This window comes from Herpailurus yagouaroundi, unplaced genomic scaffold (genome assembly GCF_014898765.1).
Source record: "Herpailurus yagouaroundi ecotype Mexico unplaced genomic scaffold, PumYag 186, whole genome shotgun sequence".
Classification (NCBI taxonomy): domain Eukaryota; kingdom Metazoa; phylum Chordata; class Mammalia; order Carnivora; family Felidae; genus Herpailurus; species Herpailurus yagouaroundi.
Window position 1 is genome coordinate 48,138,389 of NW_024412417.1, and position 22,713 is coordinate 48,161,101.

Genomic DNA, 22,713 nt, shown 5'->3' on the forward strand with positions numbered 1-22,713 from the left:
CCTGCTGACCAGGCCACTGCGGGCACGCCCCAGCGTCCAGAGCTAGTGACGGGGTGGCCCAGGCGGCCAGCAGGAGGGATGCCCCGCGGGTCACCCAGTCCCTCCAAAGCTGGGACTGTCGGGACTTGCCGTCAGCGTTCGTGCTCTCTGGGCCGGGCGGGTCCCGAATCCTGACCACTGCCGCTCTTCCGGGCCAGGGCTCCCAGGGGCCCCGAGGACGGGACACAGACACGGCAACGGGTGACGCCCGAGGAGGGGGAGCGGGGCCGCTGGGGGGCGGGGTGCCGCGGAGGGTGAGGGCGCCCTGAGTGTCCCCGGAGGGTCGGGCGGGACGGGCCTGAGCGGCTCCCGCTGGGGGCGCTGCACCGGCCCGCCGATCCCCGGGAACCTGGCGCCCCTCTAGCCCCCCCCCCCCCCCCCGTGGGGCCTGCCGGCCACCCCCCTGCCTGGAATGCAGCTGCCTCCGGACTCCCGTGTCCCTAAGCCCCGGCTCCCGCTCCCTCCACCTCCATCCAGCCCTCGGGGTTGTCTCTGGAACCTTAGCAACCTGCCTCGTCTTGGCCAGGGGCCGGACACCCCCAGGGCAGGGCACCCCCAGGGCAGGGTCTGCGCTGGATTGCCCACTGCCACCCCTGCACCGGCCCCTTCCCCTGGATGGGGTCAGGCAGAGTTCCTGGTGGCAGCGAGCGCCCTCCACCTTCCCGCACCTTAGCGGCCCCCGCAGGCCGCGCCTCCCCGACCCGTCCAGGCACGAAGTGACCTCCGCAGGCTCCCAGTCTCTGGACACCGCACGCTGTCAGGGACACAGTGTCCGCCCTAGCTGCGGACCCCAGGGCTCGCCCACCCCTAGGCCACGGCAGGCTTTATCTCCCTCGGTATGACCTAGAGGGGGCTGGAGGAGGACATAATGGCACCCCAGACTTCCTTGGCCCTCAGAATGTCCTGGGGGCCACCCCTTTCCTCTGGAATGGGACCCGGGGAGGGGATAGGCTGCGGGCCATCCCCTCCCACCCTTTCCACCTTTCCTCCCCACAGGCTCACCCCCGCCCTCTCAGGCTGACTTCTGTCCTCTATAGAGTCAGGAGCCCAGGTCATGGCACTAGGCTTGGCACCGGCCTCCTGTTTTGGTTATTGCTGAAGAGCTGAAAATGTGGACCTGCAATTGTGGTGACCTCGCCCCGCCCCGCCTCACCCCACCTCGCCCCACCTGAGGCGGTGGCCCCCGGAAGCCTCAGGGCAGCCGGGCTCACAGTGGGCCGCCCTTGGTGGTGGCCCTGGGCAGTGTGGCACTGCTCCTCTCGCCCGCCCGTGGATGGCCCCTGCCTGGGTCCTCTGCCCCAGACCCCGTGCCCTGGGGTGGGGGGTGGGGGGGACTGCCTGCAGGGATAGGGAGAGACACAGGCAGGGCTGCAGGAGAGAGAGCCCCTATGTAGGAGCCGTGGGCCTCGCAGCCCCCAACACACAAACGCACACAACACATGCAAACATGTACAGACACAAATACAAATGTACAAGTGATGAGGTTTGGGGGTGACGGTGGGGGGTCCTGAGCCCCCCGCCAAGAAAGAATTCTCGAAGACGTCTTTGGTGCAAAAAGGTGATTTTATTAAAGCACGGGGCCAGGACCCGTGGGCAGGGAGAGCTGCCCTGGGGTCGTGAGGAGTGGCTCCTCATATGCTATGAAGTTAGGGGAGCAAGGTCAAATGCGAGGCGTCCAGAGGGCCTTTGATTTGCTAAAGAGGACTCCTAAGATACCTGAGGCCTGGCTCTTGTCAAGCTGAGGTGGTTTTCCACCTAGTAAGACATTAACTTTAGGATAGAAGGGTTGTTCCTGGAGAGGCTGTACTCTGTACCTGCCTCGGCTTGCCTGTCGATGGGCTACAAGGACATTTCGTTTTACCTCCTACTTCCTTCTGCCTTTGTTCCCCACGTCACTACGGAGGGGTGATGTTGGGGCCCCAGGAAACCGAGTCTGTGGGTTTCTGGAGATGAGGTTCCTGAGAAGACTGCCTTTTTCTTGCAATTTACTAAGACATTTGTAAACTGATGGAGACTCAGGTCCTGCAGGACTGGATCTCTGTCGGTTGGCCACTTGTTTTCTGTCCTCTCCTTTGTCCTTAGGCAGCCAGCCGGGAGGGCCTGAGGAATGTCCCACATATGGGGGGCGGGGGTGCTAGCTTGCGCCGGCCCCAGCCTGCCCCCTGCTCCCTCATCACAAGTGCACACACGTGCACGCACAGGCACACACGGTGGACGTGTGTACGTGTGAACACACGTGCGCACACTACGTGCACACATGTGGAGACGCATACGCACACGCATGAACACACACGCGCACTCAGCCTTACCCAGGCTCTCGGAGCCTCCTACTGCTACCAGCAAGAACGCCCTGTCTATACCGGCAAATGGGCCCCAGGGGCTGGACTGGAGCTGGGAGCCCCACACCGAGCTGAAGATGTGCCCACGGCCCCGGGGGCCCTCGGCCAGCAGGGCCCTCGGGCCTGCACCGCAGACTCCTGGCCCGGGGACAGACCCAGACAGAGACCCTGCCCCTCCCCCCACGCCCCCCGGACGGAAGGCTCGTGGGTCAGTGAAAGAACGTGGCAGAGCCTTCAGGGTGAGTCTCAGGCCCACGGAGGAGCCCTGGTGTGGGCTCCAGGGTGGCACACGGCAAGAGCCCAGAGGCAGGATGTGATGGTGAAGGAAGGGTGTGGGGCTCCCGGCTGCCTTGCACGGGCTGTGATTCACACGTGACCCAGGACCGGAAGGGCACTGAGGAGTGCCCTTGTGACCGGTTGGATGTCCTTACTGGACTCCACAATTTCTCTATAACAGCGTATTGAGACATAATTCACATACCACACAATTCACCCATTTAAAGTATAAAACTCCACGGACGTTAGCATATTCGGAGCTGTGAAACCATCACCACGATTGATTTTGGAACCTCCCATCACGTCCAAAGAAACCATGTGCCTATCAGCTGTCTCTCCCCCTTGTCCACCCCCAGCCCCAGGCAGCCGGTCACCTGCTTTCTGTGTTTGGCCTGGCTCGTGGACGTGTCACGTCCGCACATCAGGGGATGTGTCTTCTCTGTCAGCTTCATTCACCTTTCTGCCTGTCAGTACTTCCTTCCTTCTCACGGTCCGTGAGCACTCTGTCACCTGTCATCCTTTGTGTGGGTTTCCCCCCGCGTGTGCTCGCGTATCAGTTGCTGGACACCTGGGTCGTCTCCACGTGTTGGTGCTCGCGCACGGTCCTGTGTGAACGTTCGCGTGCAGGGTTTTGTACGCACGTGCGTCCTTATTCCCTCGGGGCGTCCACCTACGAGTGGAGTGGATGAGGGTTAGGCGAGTCGTCCGTGGAACCCGTCCAAGCCCCGCCACACTGTCCCCCACGGGGGCTGCTCCAGCTCACAGCCCCCAGCAGCGTGTGAGGCTCCGATTTCAGAAGCTCCAGCCGTCCCCAGCTCGTGGATTCTGTCCCAGGGGTCCCGCTGGCCGTGAAGTGGCATCTCAGGTGTGTGTGGGAGGCCGGGCCCCAGCGCCAGGCTGAGACCAGGTCGAGCAACGGTTCCCTGTCGACTCAGCCAACCCGGTGGTTCCCAGTCCCATTCCCCCACTTTCAAGGGCACACGAAAGCCTTGTCAAGGCTGAGAAGTTAATTCCTGAAGCCCGTGGTCTGCAGGTGTTGGCAGTAATGCTACCTCCCTTTTTCTACCCGGAGTCAGATAGAAACAAACATGGGAAAAAAAAAAAAAAAAAAAAAAGAAACAAACATGGGAACTGTGTTTTGCTAGCAATCTCATCAACAAGGTCTTGTTGTGACCCGTCTAGAACGCTCACAAGAAACACAGAACTAAATGTTTTGGTTGGCAGCGATCATGCGAAACCTGTTTATTCTTAGAATGGCCTGACCCATAAGAGTCTGGATATAAAAGATCGCATACAGCAACAATAAAGCCGTCACTTGGGCCATCAGCCCAGGGGACCCTCCTGTTCCCAAACTTCCTTCTCTCTCTTTTTTCTTGCATTCCCCTACCCTCAGGACTTTGACCTCGGTGTTTGTTGCGCCGGTCGCGACAGGTGTGGTCTGATGCGCGGGCCTCTGGTGGCCGATGACCTGAGCAGCTTTTCAGTGCTTGCTGCCCGTTTGTACATTTTCCTTAGAGAAATGTCTAATGGAGCCTTTGCCATCGCCCGAGTCGTAAGAAAGAAACCACGAGAGGTGTTGCCGGCTGGAGGCGGAGGCCGTGGGCTGCCACATGGCCCCTGGCTTGCTCCACTCTGGGCGGGCAGAGGGGCCCCACGGGGTGTGTGCCGTCTGGGGCGTTTCCGGGAGCATCGGCCAGCCTCCCTAGGCCACAGTTTCACTTTTGGGTCTGTGCACTTGCTCAGAAGCTTCCCGGCACAGCCCTGGTCTGCAGGGAGGCCTTGCTTCACGTCGTGGGCCCGGAGCCTGGGGTGACGGTCACGGTGAGCTGTGCCCCACACCCAGTGCCGTTCCTTGCTGGCAGGGCGGGGGCGTGGGGGTGGCTCACACCAGGGGCGGAGGACGTCGGCCCTTTCGGGAGGCCACCTGGTCCCAGCACCCTCCAGGACTCCCCATGATCCCAGACCAGTTTGGGGAAGCCCGAGGCCTCTGGGAAGGCAGCGCCCTCACCAGCCCATCTGGGTCTCCGGTCACCCTTTGGTCCGCTCCCGATTCAGATGGGCACTGAGGCTCAGAGGTTCCTACCGAAGGGAGCTCCACTGTCTGGGACCCAGGGCTCCTGGGTGCCGGGTCAGGCCTGCTTTGGCCTCTGACCCCTGAAGCCTCAGCCTTAGACTCTGGGCACAGAAGAAGCCCTAGAGAGTTCACCTGGAAGCTGGGGACGCTCTGACTGGGCCTCGCTGTGGCCCCTGTGCCAAGTGCCCAGGAACTTGGTGCCTCCTGTTTCTTCCTCTGCCCCCCGAACACCTCAGCCAGGGAGACAGCTGCTGCAGCAGAGAGAGCACCGGCCTGGGGTTCACCCTGAGGCCCCTGCCCTGCCCTCCCTCGGTGGCTGCTTTTCAAGAGTGGCTCTAAGCGCTGTTGGGCTGACAACACGACGGAGGCCTCTGTGGGTAGCCGAGGGTGGCCCTGCCCCACCCTTCCCCAAGCACTGAGAGTCCCTGGGCTTTCTTGGGCATCCTGCGGGCACTCTGGCCGTGGTACAGATGGTGTGAATGGCCTGAGTCCCACTGAGGGCTGCGAATGCCGTCCCAGCCTAGGGGCACTCACCCACCCCACGGAGAGATGGTTCGAGTGGATGCCAGGGTAGACAGTGCTGAGTAATGATCAGCGGCGGGAGCTTTCTGCCTGTTGGAGCATCCCAGGACTGGCCTGTGGAGGAAAAGAGCTCCCTGTCGTAGGAGGCATCCAAGTACCCACTTGGCCCCGGGCCCCCTCCCATTCTTCCAGCCCTGATCGCAGAACGCCTGAGCCATCTGTACCCCTCGGGAGCATGACGTCCACCTTCGAAAGGGTGGTCAAGAGCGTGGTCCGGGAGCTGGACCCCAAAGGAGACCTCATCCCCGTGGACAGCCTGCGGAGCTCCATCAGCTTCCAGCCCTACTGCCTGCTGGGCAGGAAGCTCTCCAGCTCATGGTTCTGGAAACCCCGCTACAAGTGTCTCAACCTGTCCATCAGGGACATTCTGGAGCCTGATGCCCCAGAACCAGGTACCCTGCTGGGCACTGAGTCGGGGCCTCGGGTGGGAGGGGAGCGAACAGGCTGGCCTGCTGCCTGCTCTGGGCGTCTGGGCTGTGTGCTTTCAAAAGACAAAGCACCACCTCTGCCCGGGGCGGGGGGGGGGGGGGCAGCTGGCAGGATGGAGCCCCAGCTCTGGTCTGACTCTAGCTGTGGAACGCGTCGCCTCTTTCCACATCGAAGACCTCGTGGACGGGATGGTGGAGGGCAACGTGGAGGTGAAAGCGTTGGGACAGGGCAAGTTTGTGAGCGGGGCAGCGGTGTCGGCCACAGCCAGCACCTCCGTGAACGTGTGCATGCTGAAAGTGCCCCTCAACACCTGGGGGGCCATGAAAAAAGAAAGGTGAGCCGGTGGCGGGGGGTGGGGGTGGGGGGTTGCCGGGGAGGCTCCAGCCTTAAGCAACCGCTGGGTCACAGCCTTGGGGCATCAGGAGTCACAGGATGTCGGTGCCAGGCCAAGGGGTCAGCACAGTCGGGGTGGGGGAGTCCCCAGGGGGCTGCCGAGCCTGCAGAGGTGGGGGGGGGGCGCCTCCTGAGGGCCAGGGTGGTCAGGCAGAGCCCAGGCCACTGGGGTGGAGCCGACAAGGGGGGGGGGCACCTCCAGGCGTCTGTGGGTGTCCACTTATCACCCCTGGATCTGGCCCCGCCCCCAAACCCTGTTGGGAGCCCCCGGGGAAGGAGCGACGGGGGTCCTGTGCCCGGGACCCGCAGAGCCCCCGCACTCCCGGGGCCGTGTCAGCCCCCCACCGGCACGAAGGCTGAGGTCCCTGGAGGGAGGCTCGACCCATGGCCCGGGGCCGGGGCCAGAGAGGGCAGGACGCGCCCCCGGAGCTTCCAGACCTGCCCCCCGCCGTAGGCGCCTGCGGCAGCCGGAGCACAAGATCCTGCAGCAGCTGCGGAGCTGCGGGAACGACGTGTTCGTGGTGACGGAGGTGCTGCAGACGCAGGAGGAGGTGGAGGTCACCCGGGCCCAGAAGCAGGAGGGCTGTGGCCAATTCGCCCTGCCCGGAGCCCTACGCCTGCAGGTGCGTGGCGTGCGCCGTGGGCGGGCGGGGGTCGGGGAGGCAGGAGGGAGCGGCCGAGCCTGGCCGGCTGGGATCTAAGAAGGGAACGTTGGCGGCCCGGTTGAGAAGCAGCAAAGCGGACCAAGAAGAGCCGGTCTCCTTTGAAACGTCCACACCTTGCCCGTGGATCGTGTTCCCCGCTCTGTAAACGCTTAATCTGAGGTAGAAGAACCACCCCCTTCCCGTGACGTATACACTGCCCCCCACACGTCGCCCCCCACCCCCGCCGCCCGCACGTCACTACCCTGATCGGACCGATCCCCCGACATTAATGAGCGTGCTTGCTTCCTGCTTCCGAAAGCACACGTTCCTTTCCCCTGCACCCTTGAGTTGTACTGATAAGACTCTCAATAAAAACTGGAGAAGAGGGGCGCCTGGGTGGCTCAACCGGTTGAGCGTCTGACTTTGGCTCAGGTCACGATCTCGCAGTTCGTGAGTTCGAGCCCCGCTTCGGGCTGTGGGCTGACAGCTCGGAGCCTGGAGCCTGCTTCGGATGCTGTGTCTCCCTCACTCTCTGCCCCTCCCCCACTTGGGCCCTGTCTCTCTCTGCCTCTCAAAAATAAATAAACGTAAAACAAAATAAATTAAAAAAAAAAAAAACTGGAGAAGAGCTTTGCTTGGGGCCATCGCCGCCAGAGCCCTTGGCCCCCTGCCCTCTCCTTTCTCTGACTCAGGAGTCTGGAGTGATGTGTCCTCGGCCACCCCAGAGTTTGCTGGTCAAACCCAGCACCCCCAGGCAGACCCCCAGCACCCGCACCCAGCCCACCCAACCCCACAACCCACAGCTCACTCCTGAGCCCATGCCCATCCCTCAGGGCAAGGGCCAGGGCCACCTGAACCGGAAGAAGACAGTCACCATCCCCTCAGGCAGCGTCCTTGCATTCCAGACGGCCCTGCTGGTTATTGGCCCTGACTGGGGTGAGTGGGGACTGGGGTGACTTGGGGGGCCTGGGCTCCGTGGCAGAGAGGCAGGGAGGCACAGGAAGAGCCGCCGGCTGGCTGGGGTCTGGCTGCACAGCTTCCTGGCTGCGGTGGCTGAGGATCCCGTGTTCTGGCATGTGAGGGGTTGGGGCACACGGGGACAACTGTGCAGGGTGGCCCCGGTGGGTGACGGAGAGGCTGGGGTCACTGGCTGACCTGCCCCCCCCCCCCCCGCTCCACTCCCACTGGCGGCCAGAGATCCACCACCTCCAGCACAAGGACAAGAGGACCTTCAGGCTGCCCCAGACAGGTGAGGACCGGGGATCCCCCCACCCACGCGGGCAGACGACCAGCGGCTGAGGCCTTCCGCACAGCATGGCTCAGCCGGGGGCTCCCGAGGACTGGGCGCGCGGGCACATGCACATGCACCCACACACTCACGTGCACACACCCACCCGCTCACATGTGCTTGTGCGCACGCATATACACACACGCATGTGCACATACGTACATACACTCACGCGTACAACGCACATTCACACGCACTCACATGCACACACACGTGCACACGGACTGTCACACATGCACACGCACACACACATGTACACACAGTGCACTCACGCACACACACGCACGGTTGCACACGTACAGATGCACCTATACACGTGTGCACGCACATGTGAACGTTCACACAATGCTCTCGCACGTGCACGGGCACGCTCACATGTGCACTCACACACGTACACGTGCACACACACTCACACCAGCCTCGGCCTGGCACACCCTCACTCCCTGCCCTGGGCGGCCAGTGCTGGGGCGGCGGTGAGGGACGGCGGGGTCTGGGGAAGGCTTCAGCCCTGTCTGGCTCAGGGACCTGTACCCTGCACTGACCCACCCTGCTCCACCCAGGCCACAAGCCTACAAGCAGCACAGGTCTCCTGTCACAGATACCTCTCAGCTACTTCAAGATGAGGTTCCCATCTACACCCGTGGACATGGTGTCGGGTCAGTACCTTCTTGACGACCCTCAGACCCTTGGTGGGCTCCCCTTTGCCCCCTGGGAGTCTGCCCTTCCTGACCAGGGCTCTCCAGGGTCCTGTGGGCGCCCGGGCAATTCCAGCCCTCTCCACACAGATGGGGACATTGAGGACCAGATGCCAGTCACTGAAGACTTTCAGGGCCTGAAGGTAGAGGTTAGTGTCCACGCCGACGGCCTGAAGGGCTTGTCCGGGGAACTGTGCGGGCAGATCCTGGCAGGCCTGATGAAGGTGTTGCGGGAAGAGCCGGCCTTGGAGAGCCTCCAGGAGGGGGTGAGCAGCCTGCTGGAGTGGGCAGGGTGGGTGGGACCTGCGCCCTGCCCGTCGGGCTCACCCGCCCCACCATATGTCCCCAGCTGGAACAGGGCCTGTGCTGTGGGTGGGTGGCGTCCCCCGATGCCCCAGGGGGTGCCATCCTGGAGTGCCTGGTGCAGTCCTCTGGAAAGGTAGAGGAAGAACTCGCCCGCCCCATCCTCTACCTCGTACAAGCACTGACTGGTGAGAGGCTCCTGGGGGGGGGGGGCCGGGAGGGGGGGCAGGGAGATGGGCTTCTCCAGCTGGCTTTCTGGAACCCCCTCTTACCTGAAGTCTCTCCCCAGAGCTGAACGAAACCCAGCGTGTACTGCTCGCAGAGGCGCTGGAGACAGGGGACCTGTCCGGGCAGTCCAGGCTGGTGAGAGAGCGTGGGTGGCCAGGGCAGGGCTGGGCCTGCCGCGGGGGGGGGGGGGCGGCGCCCCACGTGACGGATGCTGGGAGTGGAGTGGGCAGCGACGACCTCCCACACTGTCCTGCAGGTGCAGAGCGTCCTGGAGCAGAGCTCCCCCTGGAAGGAGCACAGGGCTGTGTCCCTGCCGCAGGAGCTCCTGGGGAGCAGCTGGGACTCAAAGGCACCTGCCTGGGTCCTGCTGGAGGAGTGCGGCCTGGAGCTGCGGGTGGACGTCCCCCAGGTGCACTGGCAGCCGGACGCGCAGGGCCGCACGAGCGCCCTCTACGCCTGCCTGGTGCTGCTGCCGCATCTGAGCCAGGGCAGCGCTTAGGGCCGAGCCTGGCTCTCCCGCCGGGGCGCCTGGGCAGCCCTCCGGGCGGGGCGGGGCTCCTGCCCAGCTGGCGGCCAGCCCCGGGACGGCGAGAGCCCGACCGGCCACGTGGCCGGTTCAGCGTGGGGCCAGGAGTTGGGGCAAGTCAATAAATGTGGTGTGTAAAGGAAAAATGGGATCACTGAGGTTTTGAGGGGCCCCAGATCTGGGTAGGGAGCGGCGGCGGGGACTGAGCACAGGCGTCCGCCCCGTGGTCTCGCCGCTGGTGCGCTAGGGGGCTGAGGGGAGCCCGCCCTGTGTTTGACCCTGGCCGCTCGGGAGCGAGCGCCGCATGGCTGGGCCCTGGCCCCTCCCCGCTGTGCTGGCCCAACGAAGAACAGGGCAGAGCGGTTTTACCAAGAGGGTCTGTATCTGCCTCAGGGACCTTGAGGACGCCGCTGCCAGGAGGTAGTGGGGGCCGCAGTGGGGGGTAGGTGTGGCTGGCAAGCAGTCGGCCAGGGGCTGCAGGGAGGCTCGAGGGGAAGCTCCAAGGGAAGAGTCTCTCCCCGGAGAGGGGCCCGCAGCCCCCGAGCTGCTCATCCAGGGCCCTTGGCAGGCCTCCGGGCCCTCGCAGGCCCTGAGCTGCGCATGGCAGATGCGGCCCCTCGTGCAGGGAGAGAGGGTACGTGATCCGGCCAGGAAGCTCTCCCCATCTCTGGGGAAATCTGCCTCTCCTCGGTGGGAACGCAGTCAACCGCCCTCGTGGTGGAAGGCAGAGGAAGGTACACGCCTTCTGACGCCCTCTGTCCCGGCCACCGTTGACAGGCGGCTTCATGAGAAGGGACAGGAGGTCCGGCTGAGGCTGGGGCGTTAACTGCAGAGAGTATCTGGCACCCAAGCCCGGCGGTAAAATGAATATCAGAACAGAAGGGACACTGCACGCCACACTTCCCAGATCCGGGCAGCAACCTGAGGCTGCCCTCCCACACAGCCCAGTAAGAGGCTTCCGTCCCCAGGCCCGATGGTCTTCTCTAGGGCTTTGCTCCTCTTTAAAGAACCCTCCCTGGGGGCACTTGAAAGGCCACCTGCAGTGCGCCAGCGGAACTGGAGCGGCCCGGGTCTCAGGAGCACCTGGGCAGGGGCCGAGGCGGGCCATGGGTGTCCCACCAAGCCCCAGTTGCGGGGTCCGATTGATGGTCCAGGCTCCAGGAGCAGCAGCGCGCCGAGAGCGTCTGAGCACCGCCACCGAGGCAGGAGGGCCTCGCACGGAAGGGAAGCGGGTCCGAGCCTAGCAACGCTGGCAAGTCGCAGCAGACGGGCCCTCTGCGGACAGACCTGGGGGACCCGGCCACCCCGCACACCCCCCCGGCCGGAAGCACTCAGCCGCACGGGGCTGTGGTGCTGCCACGGGGCAGCCCAGCAGAGCAGTCTCTGAGAAGGGTCACACATCCGGGGGCGGCCACAGCCCGGCCTCCGGGCCACGTGGACTCGGCACGACCTCACACCTGGCGGGCAGGTAGTGGGAGGGGGGCTTCCCGGTAGGGGGCGGGGCGGACACGCGACCACGAGAGGCGGACGCGTCCTTGGTCCTTCGGGAGACAGCCTGTGCTCCTGCTCTTGGGGCGGGGGTGGGGCCCCCAGGTGGGAGACACCCAGGCACAGCCGAGGTGGGGTGGCCCGGGACAGGGGGCTGCCTGCCTGAGCCTTCATCTGAGTCTGGGACCTCCTTTCCGGAGGGCATCGCTGTCCGGCCGCGCTGTGCTTGGCGAGAGGAACAGGCACCGGACACCTACCCCACGTTCCGCCCTCAGGGCGACCGGCGAGGGGGGCATGAGGCTCCGTGCGGCCCCGCCCAGGGCCTGGGTCCAGCCAGGGGCTCTGAGGACGCTCCCCGCACACACCGGCTGCACGGAGGGGAAACCGAAGTGGGAGACCGGGCCCTGCCCCACACGCCATCCTGCGAGCTGCGGTCCTTCCCCGCGAGTGGCCAGCTTGGGAGCTCCGAGGCCAGTACAGCCCGGCAGGATGCTCCCACCGACAAACTTTTCCTTCTCTCCTACCGTTCACGGTGGTAGGAGGGCCTCCTGACCTGTCCAGAGCATCCGCCATACATTTCTTGTTTTGTCAAACCTTGGTTTGCGTGCAGATTTCCTTCCGGAAACACGCTTGTAAAGCAAAGCACTTGTATATCAAAGCGAATTTCCCCCTAAGAAATCATGGAAACTCAGATGATTCGTTCCACCCAAAAATATTCCTATAAAAATGATTATAATACTGTAATATAATACAAAATAATAAAGAAAATACGGAATATAAAGAAAAATAAACAAATTAACCTACTTTCTTTTGAAAGCCTTCGTGGCTGGTGTGAGGGAGACAAGAGAGAGGAGTGTTATTGTGTAGGACGACTTTCACCATCGCCAACGGAATCACTGCCACCTATTGGCTCAATGGAATCCTTTGCTCTTCATTCAACTTTATCCAATGACACCAGCTTTTGCCTCCTTTTGAGGATTTGGCGGAAATGTGACATTGCATTGTCGTTAAACCGATTCATCGCTCGGACTGCTGCAGCCTTGTTCGCGTGGTGCTTTTCTACAGAATGTTTCACTGTTTCCCACATTTTACACATCTCCCTAATCTCATTTGAAGCGAGGGATTCCTCGGCCTTTTTCTCCTCCTCTGCAGACGAGATCTCCCCCATAACCTCTAGCTCTTGCTCGTAATGCAGACCCATCAGTTCGTCGGTGGTCGGCTCCTGGCCATGCTCCTCCACCAGCTCCTGAATGTCGTCCTTGTTCACCTCCAGTCCCCTGGTCTTCCCCAAGGACACAGTTTCATCGACAACTGGTGGCTGCTGTTCATGAACAAGCCCCTCTAAGTCACGTCCAAGAACGCAATCGGACCACAGTTTTCTCCAAGCAGAATTGAAGGTTCTCTTGGTGGCCCCATCCCAGGCTTTATCGATGATCTTGGGGCAGTTCATGGTGTGGAAACGATTTTTCCAAAACTTGGAGGGTGAGGTTTATCCTTCGGTCACCTCGAAGCATCGCTGAAATCGTGCTTTGATGTAAAGCCTTTTAAAGTTCTAAATGACCTGCTGCTCCATGGGCTGGAGGACTGGAGTGGTGTTGGGAGGAAGGAACCTGCCCTTAATGAACTCGAATTCCTCCAGGAAGTCGTCCTCAAAGCCTGGAGGCTCAGCAGGGGCATTACCCATAACCAGCAAGGATTTGAGCGGCAAATTCTCTAAAAGGTATTTCTTCGCTGCAGGACCGGAGGCCTCGTTGAGCCACTCAACGAACAAGATACGAGTGACCCAAGCCTTGCTGATGGACCTCCACGTAACGTTTCACTGGCTCCTCTACATCGTGCATTTCCTGAAGGCTCGTGGATTCTCAGAATGACAAACGAGCAGGGGCTTGACTTTGAAACCCCTGCTCGCGTTAGCGCAAAACGAGAGGGTGCGACGGTCTTTCACGGGCCTGTGACGGGCACTGCATTCTCTTCTTCTGTAACGTATGTTCTCTTTGGCATCCCCTTCCAAAAAAACCTCATCTCATAGCAGTTGAAAATTTGCTAAGGCAGAGAGGGGCCAAGATGGCAGAACAGCATGGAAGTTCTCTGCTTCTCTCGTTCCTGAAACGCAGCCGGGTCAGCACCAAACCATTTTGCACACCTAGGAAACTGATCTGAGGATTAACACAACACTGTATAACTTGAGCCACAGAACTCAGCAGGGACGCGGCACAGAGGGGTGAACTGGGGGACAGAGAAGCCCTGGAGGGTAGGGAGCTGTATTTGTGGAGAGAGGGCAGAAAAACGGGGGAGAGTACAGGAAAAGCACTCCCCCCAAAAGTAGCTGGAGAGGAAGAGAAAGAGTGGCAACACCCACAAGTGCCTGAAGAAGAAAGGGAGAAAGGTGAGGGTTTCAATACCATTACGACTCCATAAACAGGGGAGAGCAGAGTCAGAAATTCCACAGCTCAATACCCGAGGGTGCTCTGGTGGGAAGGGCGAATCCCCAGGAGCGGGCAGCGAGGTCCTTGAGGTCCTTGGGGTCCTTGGGCCACACAGGGAGAAGAGGTTCCCCCTGCTGAGCGGGCACTTGGTAGAGGCCATACGGCCTCCCCACAGGCAAAGGTCCCAGTGGACCAGAGAACAGCCACCTTTACTGGTACTGGAACAAAGACACCAGGGTGTGGTGAAACCTGGTGCCTGCTGTGTGTTGTGGTTTACCATCACCTCTGAGCCTCTGCACGAACGTTTCTGGGGCAAGCTGGCACCCGGCCATTGCTCAACGAGAGAGTTGGACCGGGCCCAAGCTGCAGGGTTTTCAGAAGTGAGGGATTGGGAAACACAGCCCCATCTGAGATAAAATTCAGGAGGGAGGTGCCGCCTAGCAGGACAATGGCTTGGATGCGGACAGCGTAGAAGTGGGGAGTGGACGGAAGCCGGAGACGAAGGAGGGGTACCTGATGGCCGGTAGGGTAGAGCACAGAGCTCTGTTGCTAGAGACTGGGAACCTTGGAGAAGCCATTTTCACCTCTCCTGCACACGTGCACACACACGCACGTGCCACACCGATCCACCCCAGTAAGCTAAGCAGTGCCACCTAGTGGAGAACCGAGTTGTTACACCAAGCCCATCCAACTGTGCCAACCAAGCTCAGGCCCCAGAGGACCAGAACAAGTCTCTTCCCCTGCTTAGTGTACGGACTATAAAGTGCTTCATAGTTTGACTTCTAGGGGAAACTGGCTGTAATTTCATTCGGATTTCATTCTATTTCTTGGTTCATCTATTTGGGGGGTATTTTTGTTTTGTTTTGTTTTTTCCTTTTCTTTCCTTAATCTTGGATACAGAAAGAGAAAAAAAATTATTTTTATTTTCCATTTTTGTAAAGTTTTTAAAAACTTTTTTACTGTATTTTTTGTAAATTTTTATTCTATTTTACCTTCTTCATTTCATTTAATTCTATTTTATTGTATACATTTTTTAAATTTTTAAACGTTTTCTTTTTTTTTTCTTTTCTTTTCTTTCCTTTTTTTCTCTATTCTATCAAGCTTCTTTCAACAAGCAGACCAAAACACACCTAGGATCTAGCTTCCTTTATTTGATTTTTTTGTGTTGCTTTTAATTAATTTATTTTATTAATTATTTTTCTTCCTCCAAAGTGACAAAAAAATTGATCCCAAAAGAAAGAAGAGGAAGAAATTACAGTCAGGGACTTAATCAACACAGATATAAGCAAGATGTCTGAATGGGAATTTGGAATCATGATATTAAGAATATTAAATGGGGTTGAAAAAAGAATAGAATCCCTTTTTGTGGAGGCAAGAGAAGTAAAATCTAGTCAGGACAAAATTAAAAATGCTATAACTGAGATACAATCTTGAATGGATGCCACAGCAGCAAGGATGGATAAAGCAGAGCAACAAATCAGTGATATAGAAGATAAAATTATGGAGAATAATGAAGCAGAAAAAAAGAGGGAAACTAAGGCAAATGGGCACGATATAAGAATTAGAGAACTCTGACTCATTAAAAAGGAATAACATCCAAATCATAGGAGTCCCAGAAGATGAAGGGAGAGAAAAAGAGGCAGAAGGTTTATGTGAGCAAACTATAGCACAAAATGTCCCTAACCTGAGGAAAGACACAGACTAAAATCCAGGAAGCACAGAGAATTCCCTCTAGATTCAACAAAAACTGACCATCAACAAGGTACATCAGAGTCAAATTCACAAAATAAACAGACAAGGAAAGAATTATGAACACAGCAAGGGGAAAAAAAAGTCCCCAACCTTAATGGAAGATGGATCAGGTTCACAGCAGACCTATCCACAGGAACTTGGCATGCCAGAAAGTGGTGGCAGGATATATTCAACGTGCTGAATTGGAAAAATATTCAGCCAAGAATTCTTTACCTAGCAAGGCCATAATTTGAAATAGAAAGAGAGATAAAGAGTTTTCCAGACAGGGATGCCTGGGTGGTTCAGTCGCTTAAGCATCCATCTTCGACTCAGGTCATGATCTTGAGGTTCGTGAGTTTGAGCCCCACATTGGGCTCTGTGCTGTCAGCTCAGAGCCTGGAACCTGCTTCAGATTCTGTGTCTCCCTCTCTCTCTGCCCCTCCCCTGCTTGCTCTCTCTCTCTCTCTCTCTCTCTCTCTCTCTCTCTCTCAAAAATATATAAACATTAAAAAATTAAAACAAAAAAAAGAATTTCTCAAACAAAAACTAAAGGAGTTCATGACCACTAAACTAGCCCTGCAAGAAATTTTAAGGGGGACTCTCTGAGGGGAGAAAAAAAGCAAAACAAAACAAAAAGACCAAAAGTAACAAAGACTAGAAAGTACAAGAGAAAATCACCAGAAACTCCCACTCTATAGGCAACACGATGGCAATAGATTCATATCTTTCAGTTCACACTCTAAATGTCAATGGACTAAAACACTCTAATCAAAAGACATAGGGTAACAGAATGGATAAGAAAACAAGATCCATCTATATGCTGTTTACAAGAGACCCACTTTAGACCTAAAGACACCTTCAGATTGATAGTAAGGGGATAGAGAACCATCTATCATGCTAATGGTCTACAAAAGAAAGCCAGAGTAGCCATACTTATATCAGACAATCTAGACTTTAAAATAAAGACTGTAACAAGAGACGAAAAAGAACATTATATCATAATTAAGGGGTGTATCCACCAAGAAAAAAAAAATCTAAAAATTGTGAACATTTATGCCCCCAACAAGAAGCACCCAAACATATAAATCAATTAATCACAAACATAAAGCAACTCATTGATAATAATACCATAATAGTAGGGGGCTTGAACACCCCACTTACAACAATGGACAGATCACCTAAACAGAAAATCAACAAGGAAACAATGGCTTTGAATGACACCCTGAACCGGATGGACTTAACAGATATATTCAGAACATTTCATCCTAAAACAGAGGAATATACATTCTTCTTGAGTGCACATGGAGCATTCTCCAGAATAGATCACACACTGGGACACAAATTAGCCCTCAACAATTACAAAAAGACTGAGATCATACCATGCATATTTTCAGACCACAATGCTATGAAACTCGAAATCAACCACAAGAAAAAATTTGGAAAGACAACAAATACTTGGAGATTAAAGAACATCCTACTAGCCAGGAAGTTAAAGAGGAAATTTAAAAGTACATGGAAGCCAATGAACATGATAACACCACAGCCCAAAACCTCTGGGATCCAGCAAAGGCGTTCATAAGAGGAAAGTACATAGCAGTCCAGGCCTTCCTAAAGAAGGAAGAAAGGTCTCAGATACACAACCTAACCTTACGCCTTAAAGATCTGGAAAAAGAACAGCAAATAAAACCAAAAACCAGCAGAAGACAGGAAATAATAAAGATTAGAGCAGAAATTAATGCTATCGAAAACAAACACAGAGTAGAACAGATCAATGAAAACCAGGAGCTGGTTCTTTGAAAGAATTAACAAAATTGATAACCCCCCTAGCCAGTTTGATCAAAAAGAAAAAGGACCCAAAGAAATAAAATCAAGAATGGAAGAGGAGAGATCACAACCAACACAGCAGAAATAAAAACAATAATAAGAGAATATTATGAGCAATTATATGCCAATAAAATGGGCAATCTGGAAGAAATGGACAAATTCCTAGAAACATATACACTACCAAAACTGAAACAGGAAGAAATAGAGAATTTGAACAGACCCATAACCAGTAAAGAAGTTGAATCAGTAATCAAAAATCTCCCAAAAAACAAGAGTCCAGGGCCAGATGGCTTTCCAGGGGAATTCTACCAAACACTTAAGAAGAGTTAGCACCTATTCTCTTGAAGCTGTTCCAAAAAGTAGAAGTGGAAGGACTACTTCCAAACTCTTTCTATGAGGCCAGCATTACCTTGATTCCAAAACCAGACAAAGACCCCACCAGAAAGGAGAAGGACAGGCCAAATACAATACAATACAATACATTATCCACCACGATCAAGTAGGATTTACACCTGGGATGCAGGGCTGGTTCAATATCCGCAAATCAATCACTGTGATTCATCACATCAATAAAAGAAAGGACAAGAACCACATGGTCCTCTCAATAGATGCAGACAAAGGATTTGACAAAATAAAGCATCCTTTCTTGACAAAAACCCTCAAGAAAGTATGGATAGAAGGATCATACCTCAAGATGGTAAAAGCCATATGTGAAAGACCCACCGCTAATACCACCCAAAACTTAGAGCTTTCCACCTAAGGTCAGGAACAAGACAGGGATGCCCACTCTCGCCACTGTTATTCAACATAGTGTTGGAAGTCTTAGCCTCAGCAATCAGATAACACAAAGAAATAAAAGGCATCCAAATGGGCCAGGAGAAAGTCAAACTTTCACTTTCCGCCCACGACATGATACCCTATATGGAAAACCCAAAAGACTCCACCAAAAAACTGCTGTAACTGATCCATAAATTCAGTACAGTTGCAGGATATAAAATTAATGCACAGAAATCGGTTGAATTTCTATACACCAATAATGAAGCAGCAGAAAGAGAAATCAAGGAATTGATCCCATTTACAATTGCACCAGAAAGCATAAAATACTTAGCAATAAACCTAACCAAAGAGGTGAAAAATCTATACACTGAAAACTATAGAAAGCTTGTGAGAGAAATTGAAAAAGACATAAAAAATGGAAAAACATTCCATGCTCATAGATTGGAAGAAGAAATATTATTAAAATGTCGACACTACCCAAAGCAATCTACATATTCATGCAATCCCTATCAAAATAACACCAGCATTCTTCACGGAGCTAGAACAAACAATCCTAAGATTTGTATGGAACCACAAAAGACCCCGAATAGCCAAAGCTATCCTGAAAAAGAAAACCAAAGCTGGGGGCATCACAATCCCGGACTTCAAGCTGTACTACAAAGCTGTCGTCATCAAGACAGTATGGTACCGGCACAAGAACAGACACTCAGATCAATGGAACAGAATGGAGAACCCCGAGATGGACCCACAAACGTATGGCCAACTAATCTTTGACAAAGCAGGAAAGAATATCCGATGGAATAAAGACAGTCTCTTCAGCAAATGGTGCTGGGAACACTGGACAGTGACATGCGGAAGAATGAACCTGGACCACTTTCTTACACCAGACACAAAAATAACCTCAAAATGGATGAAAGGCCTAAACGTAAGACAGGAAGCTGTCAAAATCCTCGAGGAGAAAGCAGGCAAAAACCTCTTTGACCTTGGCCGCAGCAACTTCTTACTCAACAGCAGCAGAGGAAAGGGTCTCTATCTAAGGCAGCCTGACCTAGAATGAGGCAAAGCATTCCTAAGCTCATGCTTGTCTGGAAAAGCAAAGGACTGTCCACAGGTGCTTTGAAGTGACGAAAAATACACTAGTTCCAGTGGTGGGCACCTTCCGGCATTCTGAAAAATCACTGATTTCTGTCAAACACTGCAACCTGAGACCGAGCATCCAAGCATGGGCCACAATTGCACAGAGAGAGAGAGAGAGAGAGAGAGAGAGAGAGAGAGAGAGAGAAGAGAACCATTGGCTCAGTTATGACCATGTGACATTCAGCATCACATACTACTCGTATTGCAAGACATCGTTCGTTCGTCAAGTTAAAATTTATTAGAAATGTTTGCTTGTCTTGCGGAACACTTGCAGAACAAGTTCCTTGCAACCCAAGGTTTTACGCACTTTAACCTTGTTCTGGCATCTGCTTTGGAGGCTCTGAACAAATACACCAAACCACACATGGCCTTGGCCTGACCCTGCCTGGCCCTAGAAATGCTCTAAAGAGAGACCCCACCTCCTTCCTGCCTGAGCTCCCAAACTCGCTTTTTTTTTTCCTTTTAATTTTTTTACTTTAATGTTTATTCATTTTGAGAAAGAGACAGAACGTAAGACAGGGAGGGGCAGAGAGAGAGGGAGACGTAGAATCCGAAGCGGGCTCCAGGCTCCGAGCTGTCAGCACAGAGCCCGACGCGGGGCTGGAACTCACGGACCGCGAGATCATGACCTGAGCCGAAGTCAGATGCTCAACCACCTGAGCCACCCAGGCATCCCTCAAACTTGCTCTTTGACTCAAGGTAAGCCCTGAGTCACAAGCCTGGACCCTGAACCTGGCTGACCCTCATTCCTGGCTACACGCTGCCTTATCTATAACCCCAGCCTGAGTGCAATGTTGGACCGGGCCACGGTCATCAGAACTTCATCCTTGGCTCAGACCCAGTCTCCAGAAAGACGCCAGACTTTTTAAATCCACCTGTGTTTATTTTAAACACTTTCTGTAGTGGGTGGACAGGACCCCAAGGGGTCTCCAGTCTGGGGGGACTGCTCCCAGCCCCTCCAAAAGGCTGTGCGAGCCAAGGCCTCTCTGAAGTGGCTAGGTGGAGGGCCTTGAACGGCCCAGAGAGGCTCAGTCACAACAGAGGGGCTGTTTCTCTGCATGTTCGGTCATGCTCTCCTCATTTGAGCCCACACAGGGCACGGGGGAGCGTCTAGTGGGGTGCAGATGTCGGCACCCCACACCTGAGCCCACAGGTATCATCCCAAGCCTGTGGTGTCCTGTGGGGCGGTCAGGAGAACCTCCTGGAGAAGGTTTAGGTGAGGTCTGGCAGGCTAGCAGGGGTGAGGGCGTGGGGATGTGGGGACAGGCCGGTGATGAGTGGACACATGATGGAGGATGATGGGCTGCCGGGCAGGGGTGCCAAGGAAGGCAGGGGAGCCCGAGCCAGGCTGTGCGCAGAGACAGAGACCCGGAGAGCAGGCAGCCTGCCAGGGCACCAGCTCCCCGGGCTGGGCTAGTTTCACAGTGTCCCCAACCAGACCCCAGCTCGGGAGCCCAGGCTGAGGTTGGCAGAGGTGGGGGCACACTCCTGGGCGCTTGGAGAGCAACAGGTCTGGCCTGAGTGGGGACGGATTCACCCAAGCTGAAACAGTACTCAGGACAGGAGGCGTCTCCATCCCAGCTCACGTGGCCGTCGTGGCCCTGGGCCTGGAGGATTTGTGTGCAGGAGAGGGGGAGGGGGCTTGCTCACAGCATCTGGTACCGGGTCCAGGGGCCCCTGGAGCGGAGCCTCTTCTGCGGATCGCTCCCCCCACCCCCCACCCAGGATGAACCACAGAGCAGTGCGGTGCCTGCCTCAGACCCAGGTTCCCTGCGGGCTGGCTTGGGGTCAGGCACAGCCGGATCCCAAGCAGCCCCAGCGGCCCACGACGCTCCGGGGCTGGAATGGACTGCTCGCGTAGACTGGTGGGGGTCGGTGGGGACCCGCGCGGCGCCAGAGGCCCGGGCGGAGGAGACGCGGGAGGCGCGGCCCCGGCTGTGCGCGGGCCAGCAGCGCCACCTGTTGGGCGGACACTTGCGCCGCGGCGACGACGGCTGGCTCTGGATCATTCTGCAGCTGCCCCAGCTCTGCAGGGACAGGGCGGCTCGGGCAGGGTTGCAAGACTCTCAGAACCGCTAAGTACCCCAGACTCCTGGCCCTCCACCCATCCATTCCCATCCACTCCGTCCTAGCACCCACAGCCTCTCTAGGACCCCAACCCTGGCCAGCGAGCTGGGTCCTTACCCTGGAACAGGGAGTCCAGCAGGTCCTGGTTGACCCGGCTGGGGCTTGTGTGATGGACGAGGAAGCCTGGACCAAGGCAAACCAGTGAGTGCCGGCCCCAGGCCCTACCAGGGAGGGGCCGGTCCAGCTCCCAGAACTCTGAGTTCAAGAGACAGTGCGACTCCAGTCCTGCCTCACCTAGGAGCACAGCAGCTGCCCAGCGCAAGGCGTCCTGCGGGCTCCGCAGGTAGCCCTGGGTCTGGCTCAGGAAGCTGGGGATGTGACTCGGGTACTGCTGAACCTGGGGACAGACAGGCTTATGGCAGTGTGGAAGGGCCAATCCCATATGGAGAGAAGGTGGCAAAGGGGAGCCCAGGAGCTGGGACCCCCTGGCGAACCCCCAAGGCACGGCATCAGGGCCTGAGGTCTTAGACCTGCCACCACCTTGGCTGGGAGAGTGGCCCTGGGGTACACGGGACCGAGTGGCTGCTCCCCCTACTGACCAGGCAGTGGCAGATGCGGCTTAGGGCCTCAGGGCTGTCGTAGTGGGCCACGGTGACCATCTCCTCCAGCAGGCCCCAACGGAGGGCATGATCACAGCGGGCCAGGGTCCACTCTGAACTCTAGGACGGGCGAAGGGAGCAGGGGTAGGGGTCAGGGAGAGGCAAGAGGTGGCTGGGGTGTAGCCAGGACGAGGGGTGGAGGAGCCCAGGGCAGGTGGTCCAGGAAAGACCAGGAAGCTAGGAGCCCTCGACACCTGCACCTGACGTCCTTGTAGAACTCTTTGGAGTTGCGCAGGGTGGGGATGCAGAATGCTGGAGGGGGACAGCAGCGGGATAGTCTTGGGGGGCAGCTGACCTCAGCGGCGTCCCTGCTGGGATCTTGCAGGCGCAAGAGCAGCGGCACGAGGCTCTGCAGCACCAGCCTCCGCAGGGGGCCGCGGAGCCCCAGCTGGAGCCCGCCCCGGCCCCGCCGCACCAGCGTCCCGAGAAGCCCAACAGCCGAGGCGCGGACCGAGTCCCGGGCCTGCGTGGGAGGAAGGAGTCAGGGCACACCGGGAACCCAGGTCCAGGGAGAAGGGCGGTCTGGCAGGGGGGTCTGGAGAGGCCTGAGGCCGGGCGGGCTGGAGGGGCGGGGAGGCAGCCTGGCGGGGCGGGGCTTACGTCGTCCAGCAGCGGCGGGAGGCGCGGCCCCAGCTCGGCGCTCAGCAGCCGCACGGGCGCCCGAGGCCGCAGCAGGAGCCGCCGCAGCGCGCCCAGCGCGGCGTCCACGAGCCGCGCGTCGCCCTCGCCCAGCGCGCCCAGTAGCGCGGGCAGCAGCTTGCTCACGTGCCGCACCTGCGGGGGGGGGG

The 22,713-nt window shown here is 57.0% G+C and overlaps 2 protein-coding genes across 6 annotated transcripts in view; one reads left to right on the forward strand and one right to left on the reverse strand.

Moving 5' to 3' along the window:
• The first annotated feature begins 4,365 nt into the window (after positions 1–4,365).
• GSDMD (gasdermin D) lies at positions 4,366–9,962 on the forward strand. The gene is made up of 11 exons (XM_040494636.1): positions 4,366–4,475; positions 5,443–5,702; positions 5,881–6,073; positions 6,587–6,755; positions 7,610–7,712; positions 7,972–8,025; positions 8,625–8,720; positions 8,850–9,025; positions 9,109–9,250; positions 9,352–9,425; positions 9,547–9,962. The coding sequence occupies exons 2-11, from the start codon at positions 5,486–5,488 to the stop codon at positions 9,787–9,789; spliced, it is 1,467 nt and encodes a 488-aa protein (XP_040350570.1). The 5' UTR covers positions 4,366–4,475; positions 5,443–5,485; the 3' UTR covers positions 9,790–9,962.
• Positions 9,963–20,061: 10,099 nt separating this feature from the next.
• The window catches only part of MROH6 (maestro heat like repeat family member 6), a 7,144-nt gene continuing 4,492 nt past the window's right edge, over positions 20,062–22,713 (reverse strand). For 4 of the 5 annotated variants that reach the window (XM_040494640.1, XM_040494641.1, XM_040494637.1 and 1 more), the window contains 6 exons: positions 22,526–22,699; positions 22,221–22,388; positions 21,866–21,985; positions 21,561–21,663; positions 21,384–21,449; positions 20,062–21,158 (listed from right to left, as the gene is read on the reverse strand). In XM_040494640.1, coding sequence (XP_040350574.1) covers positions 20,782–21,158; positions 21,384–21,449; positions 21,561–21,663; positions 21,866–21,985; positions 22,221–22,388; positions 22,526–22,699 — 1,008 coding nt within the window. In that variant the 3' untranslated portion in view covers positions 20,062–20,781. Of the gene's footprint in view, positions 21,227–21,383; positions 21,450–21,560; positions 21,664–21,865; positions 21,986–22,220; positions 22,389–22,525; positions 22,700–22,713 lie in introns of all 5 variants that reach the window. The other variant, XM_040494639.1, reaches the window with a different exon arrangement.

Excerpts from the sequence above, each read along its gene's own strand:
- GSDMD (XM_040494636.1), top strand. The coding sequence starts at position 5,486 with ATGACGTCCACCTTCGAAAGGGTGGTCAAGAGCGTGGTCCGGGAGCTG. Across the intron at positions 5,703-5,880 it reads GCCTGATGCCCCAGAACCAG|CTGTGGAACGCGTCGCCTCT; the intron begins GTACCCTGCTGG and ends GTCTGACTCTAG. Across the intron at positions 9,426-9,546 it reads TGTCCGGGCAGTCCAGGCTG|GTGCAGAGCGTCCTGGAGCA; the intron begins GTGAGAGAGCGT and ends ACTGTCCTGCAG.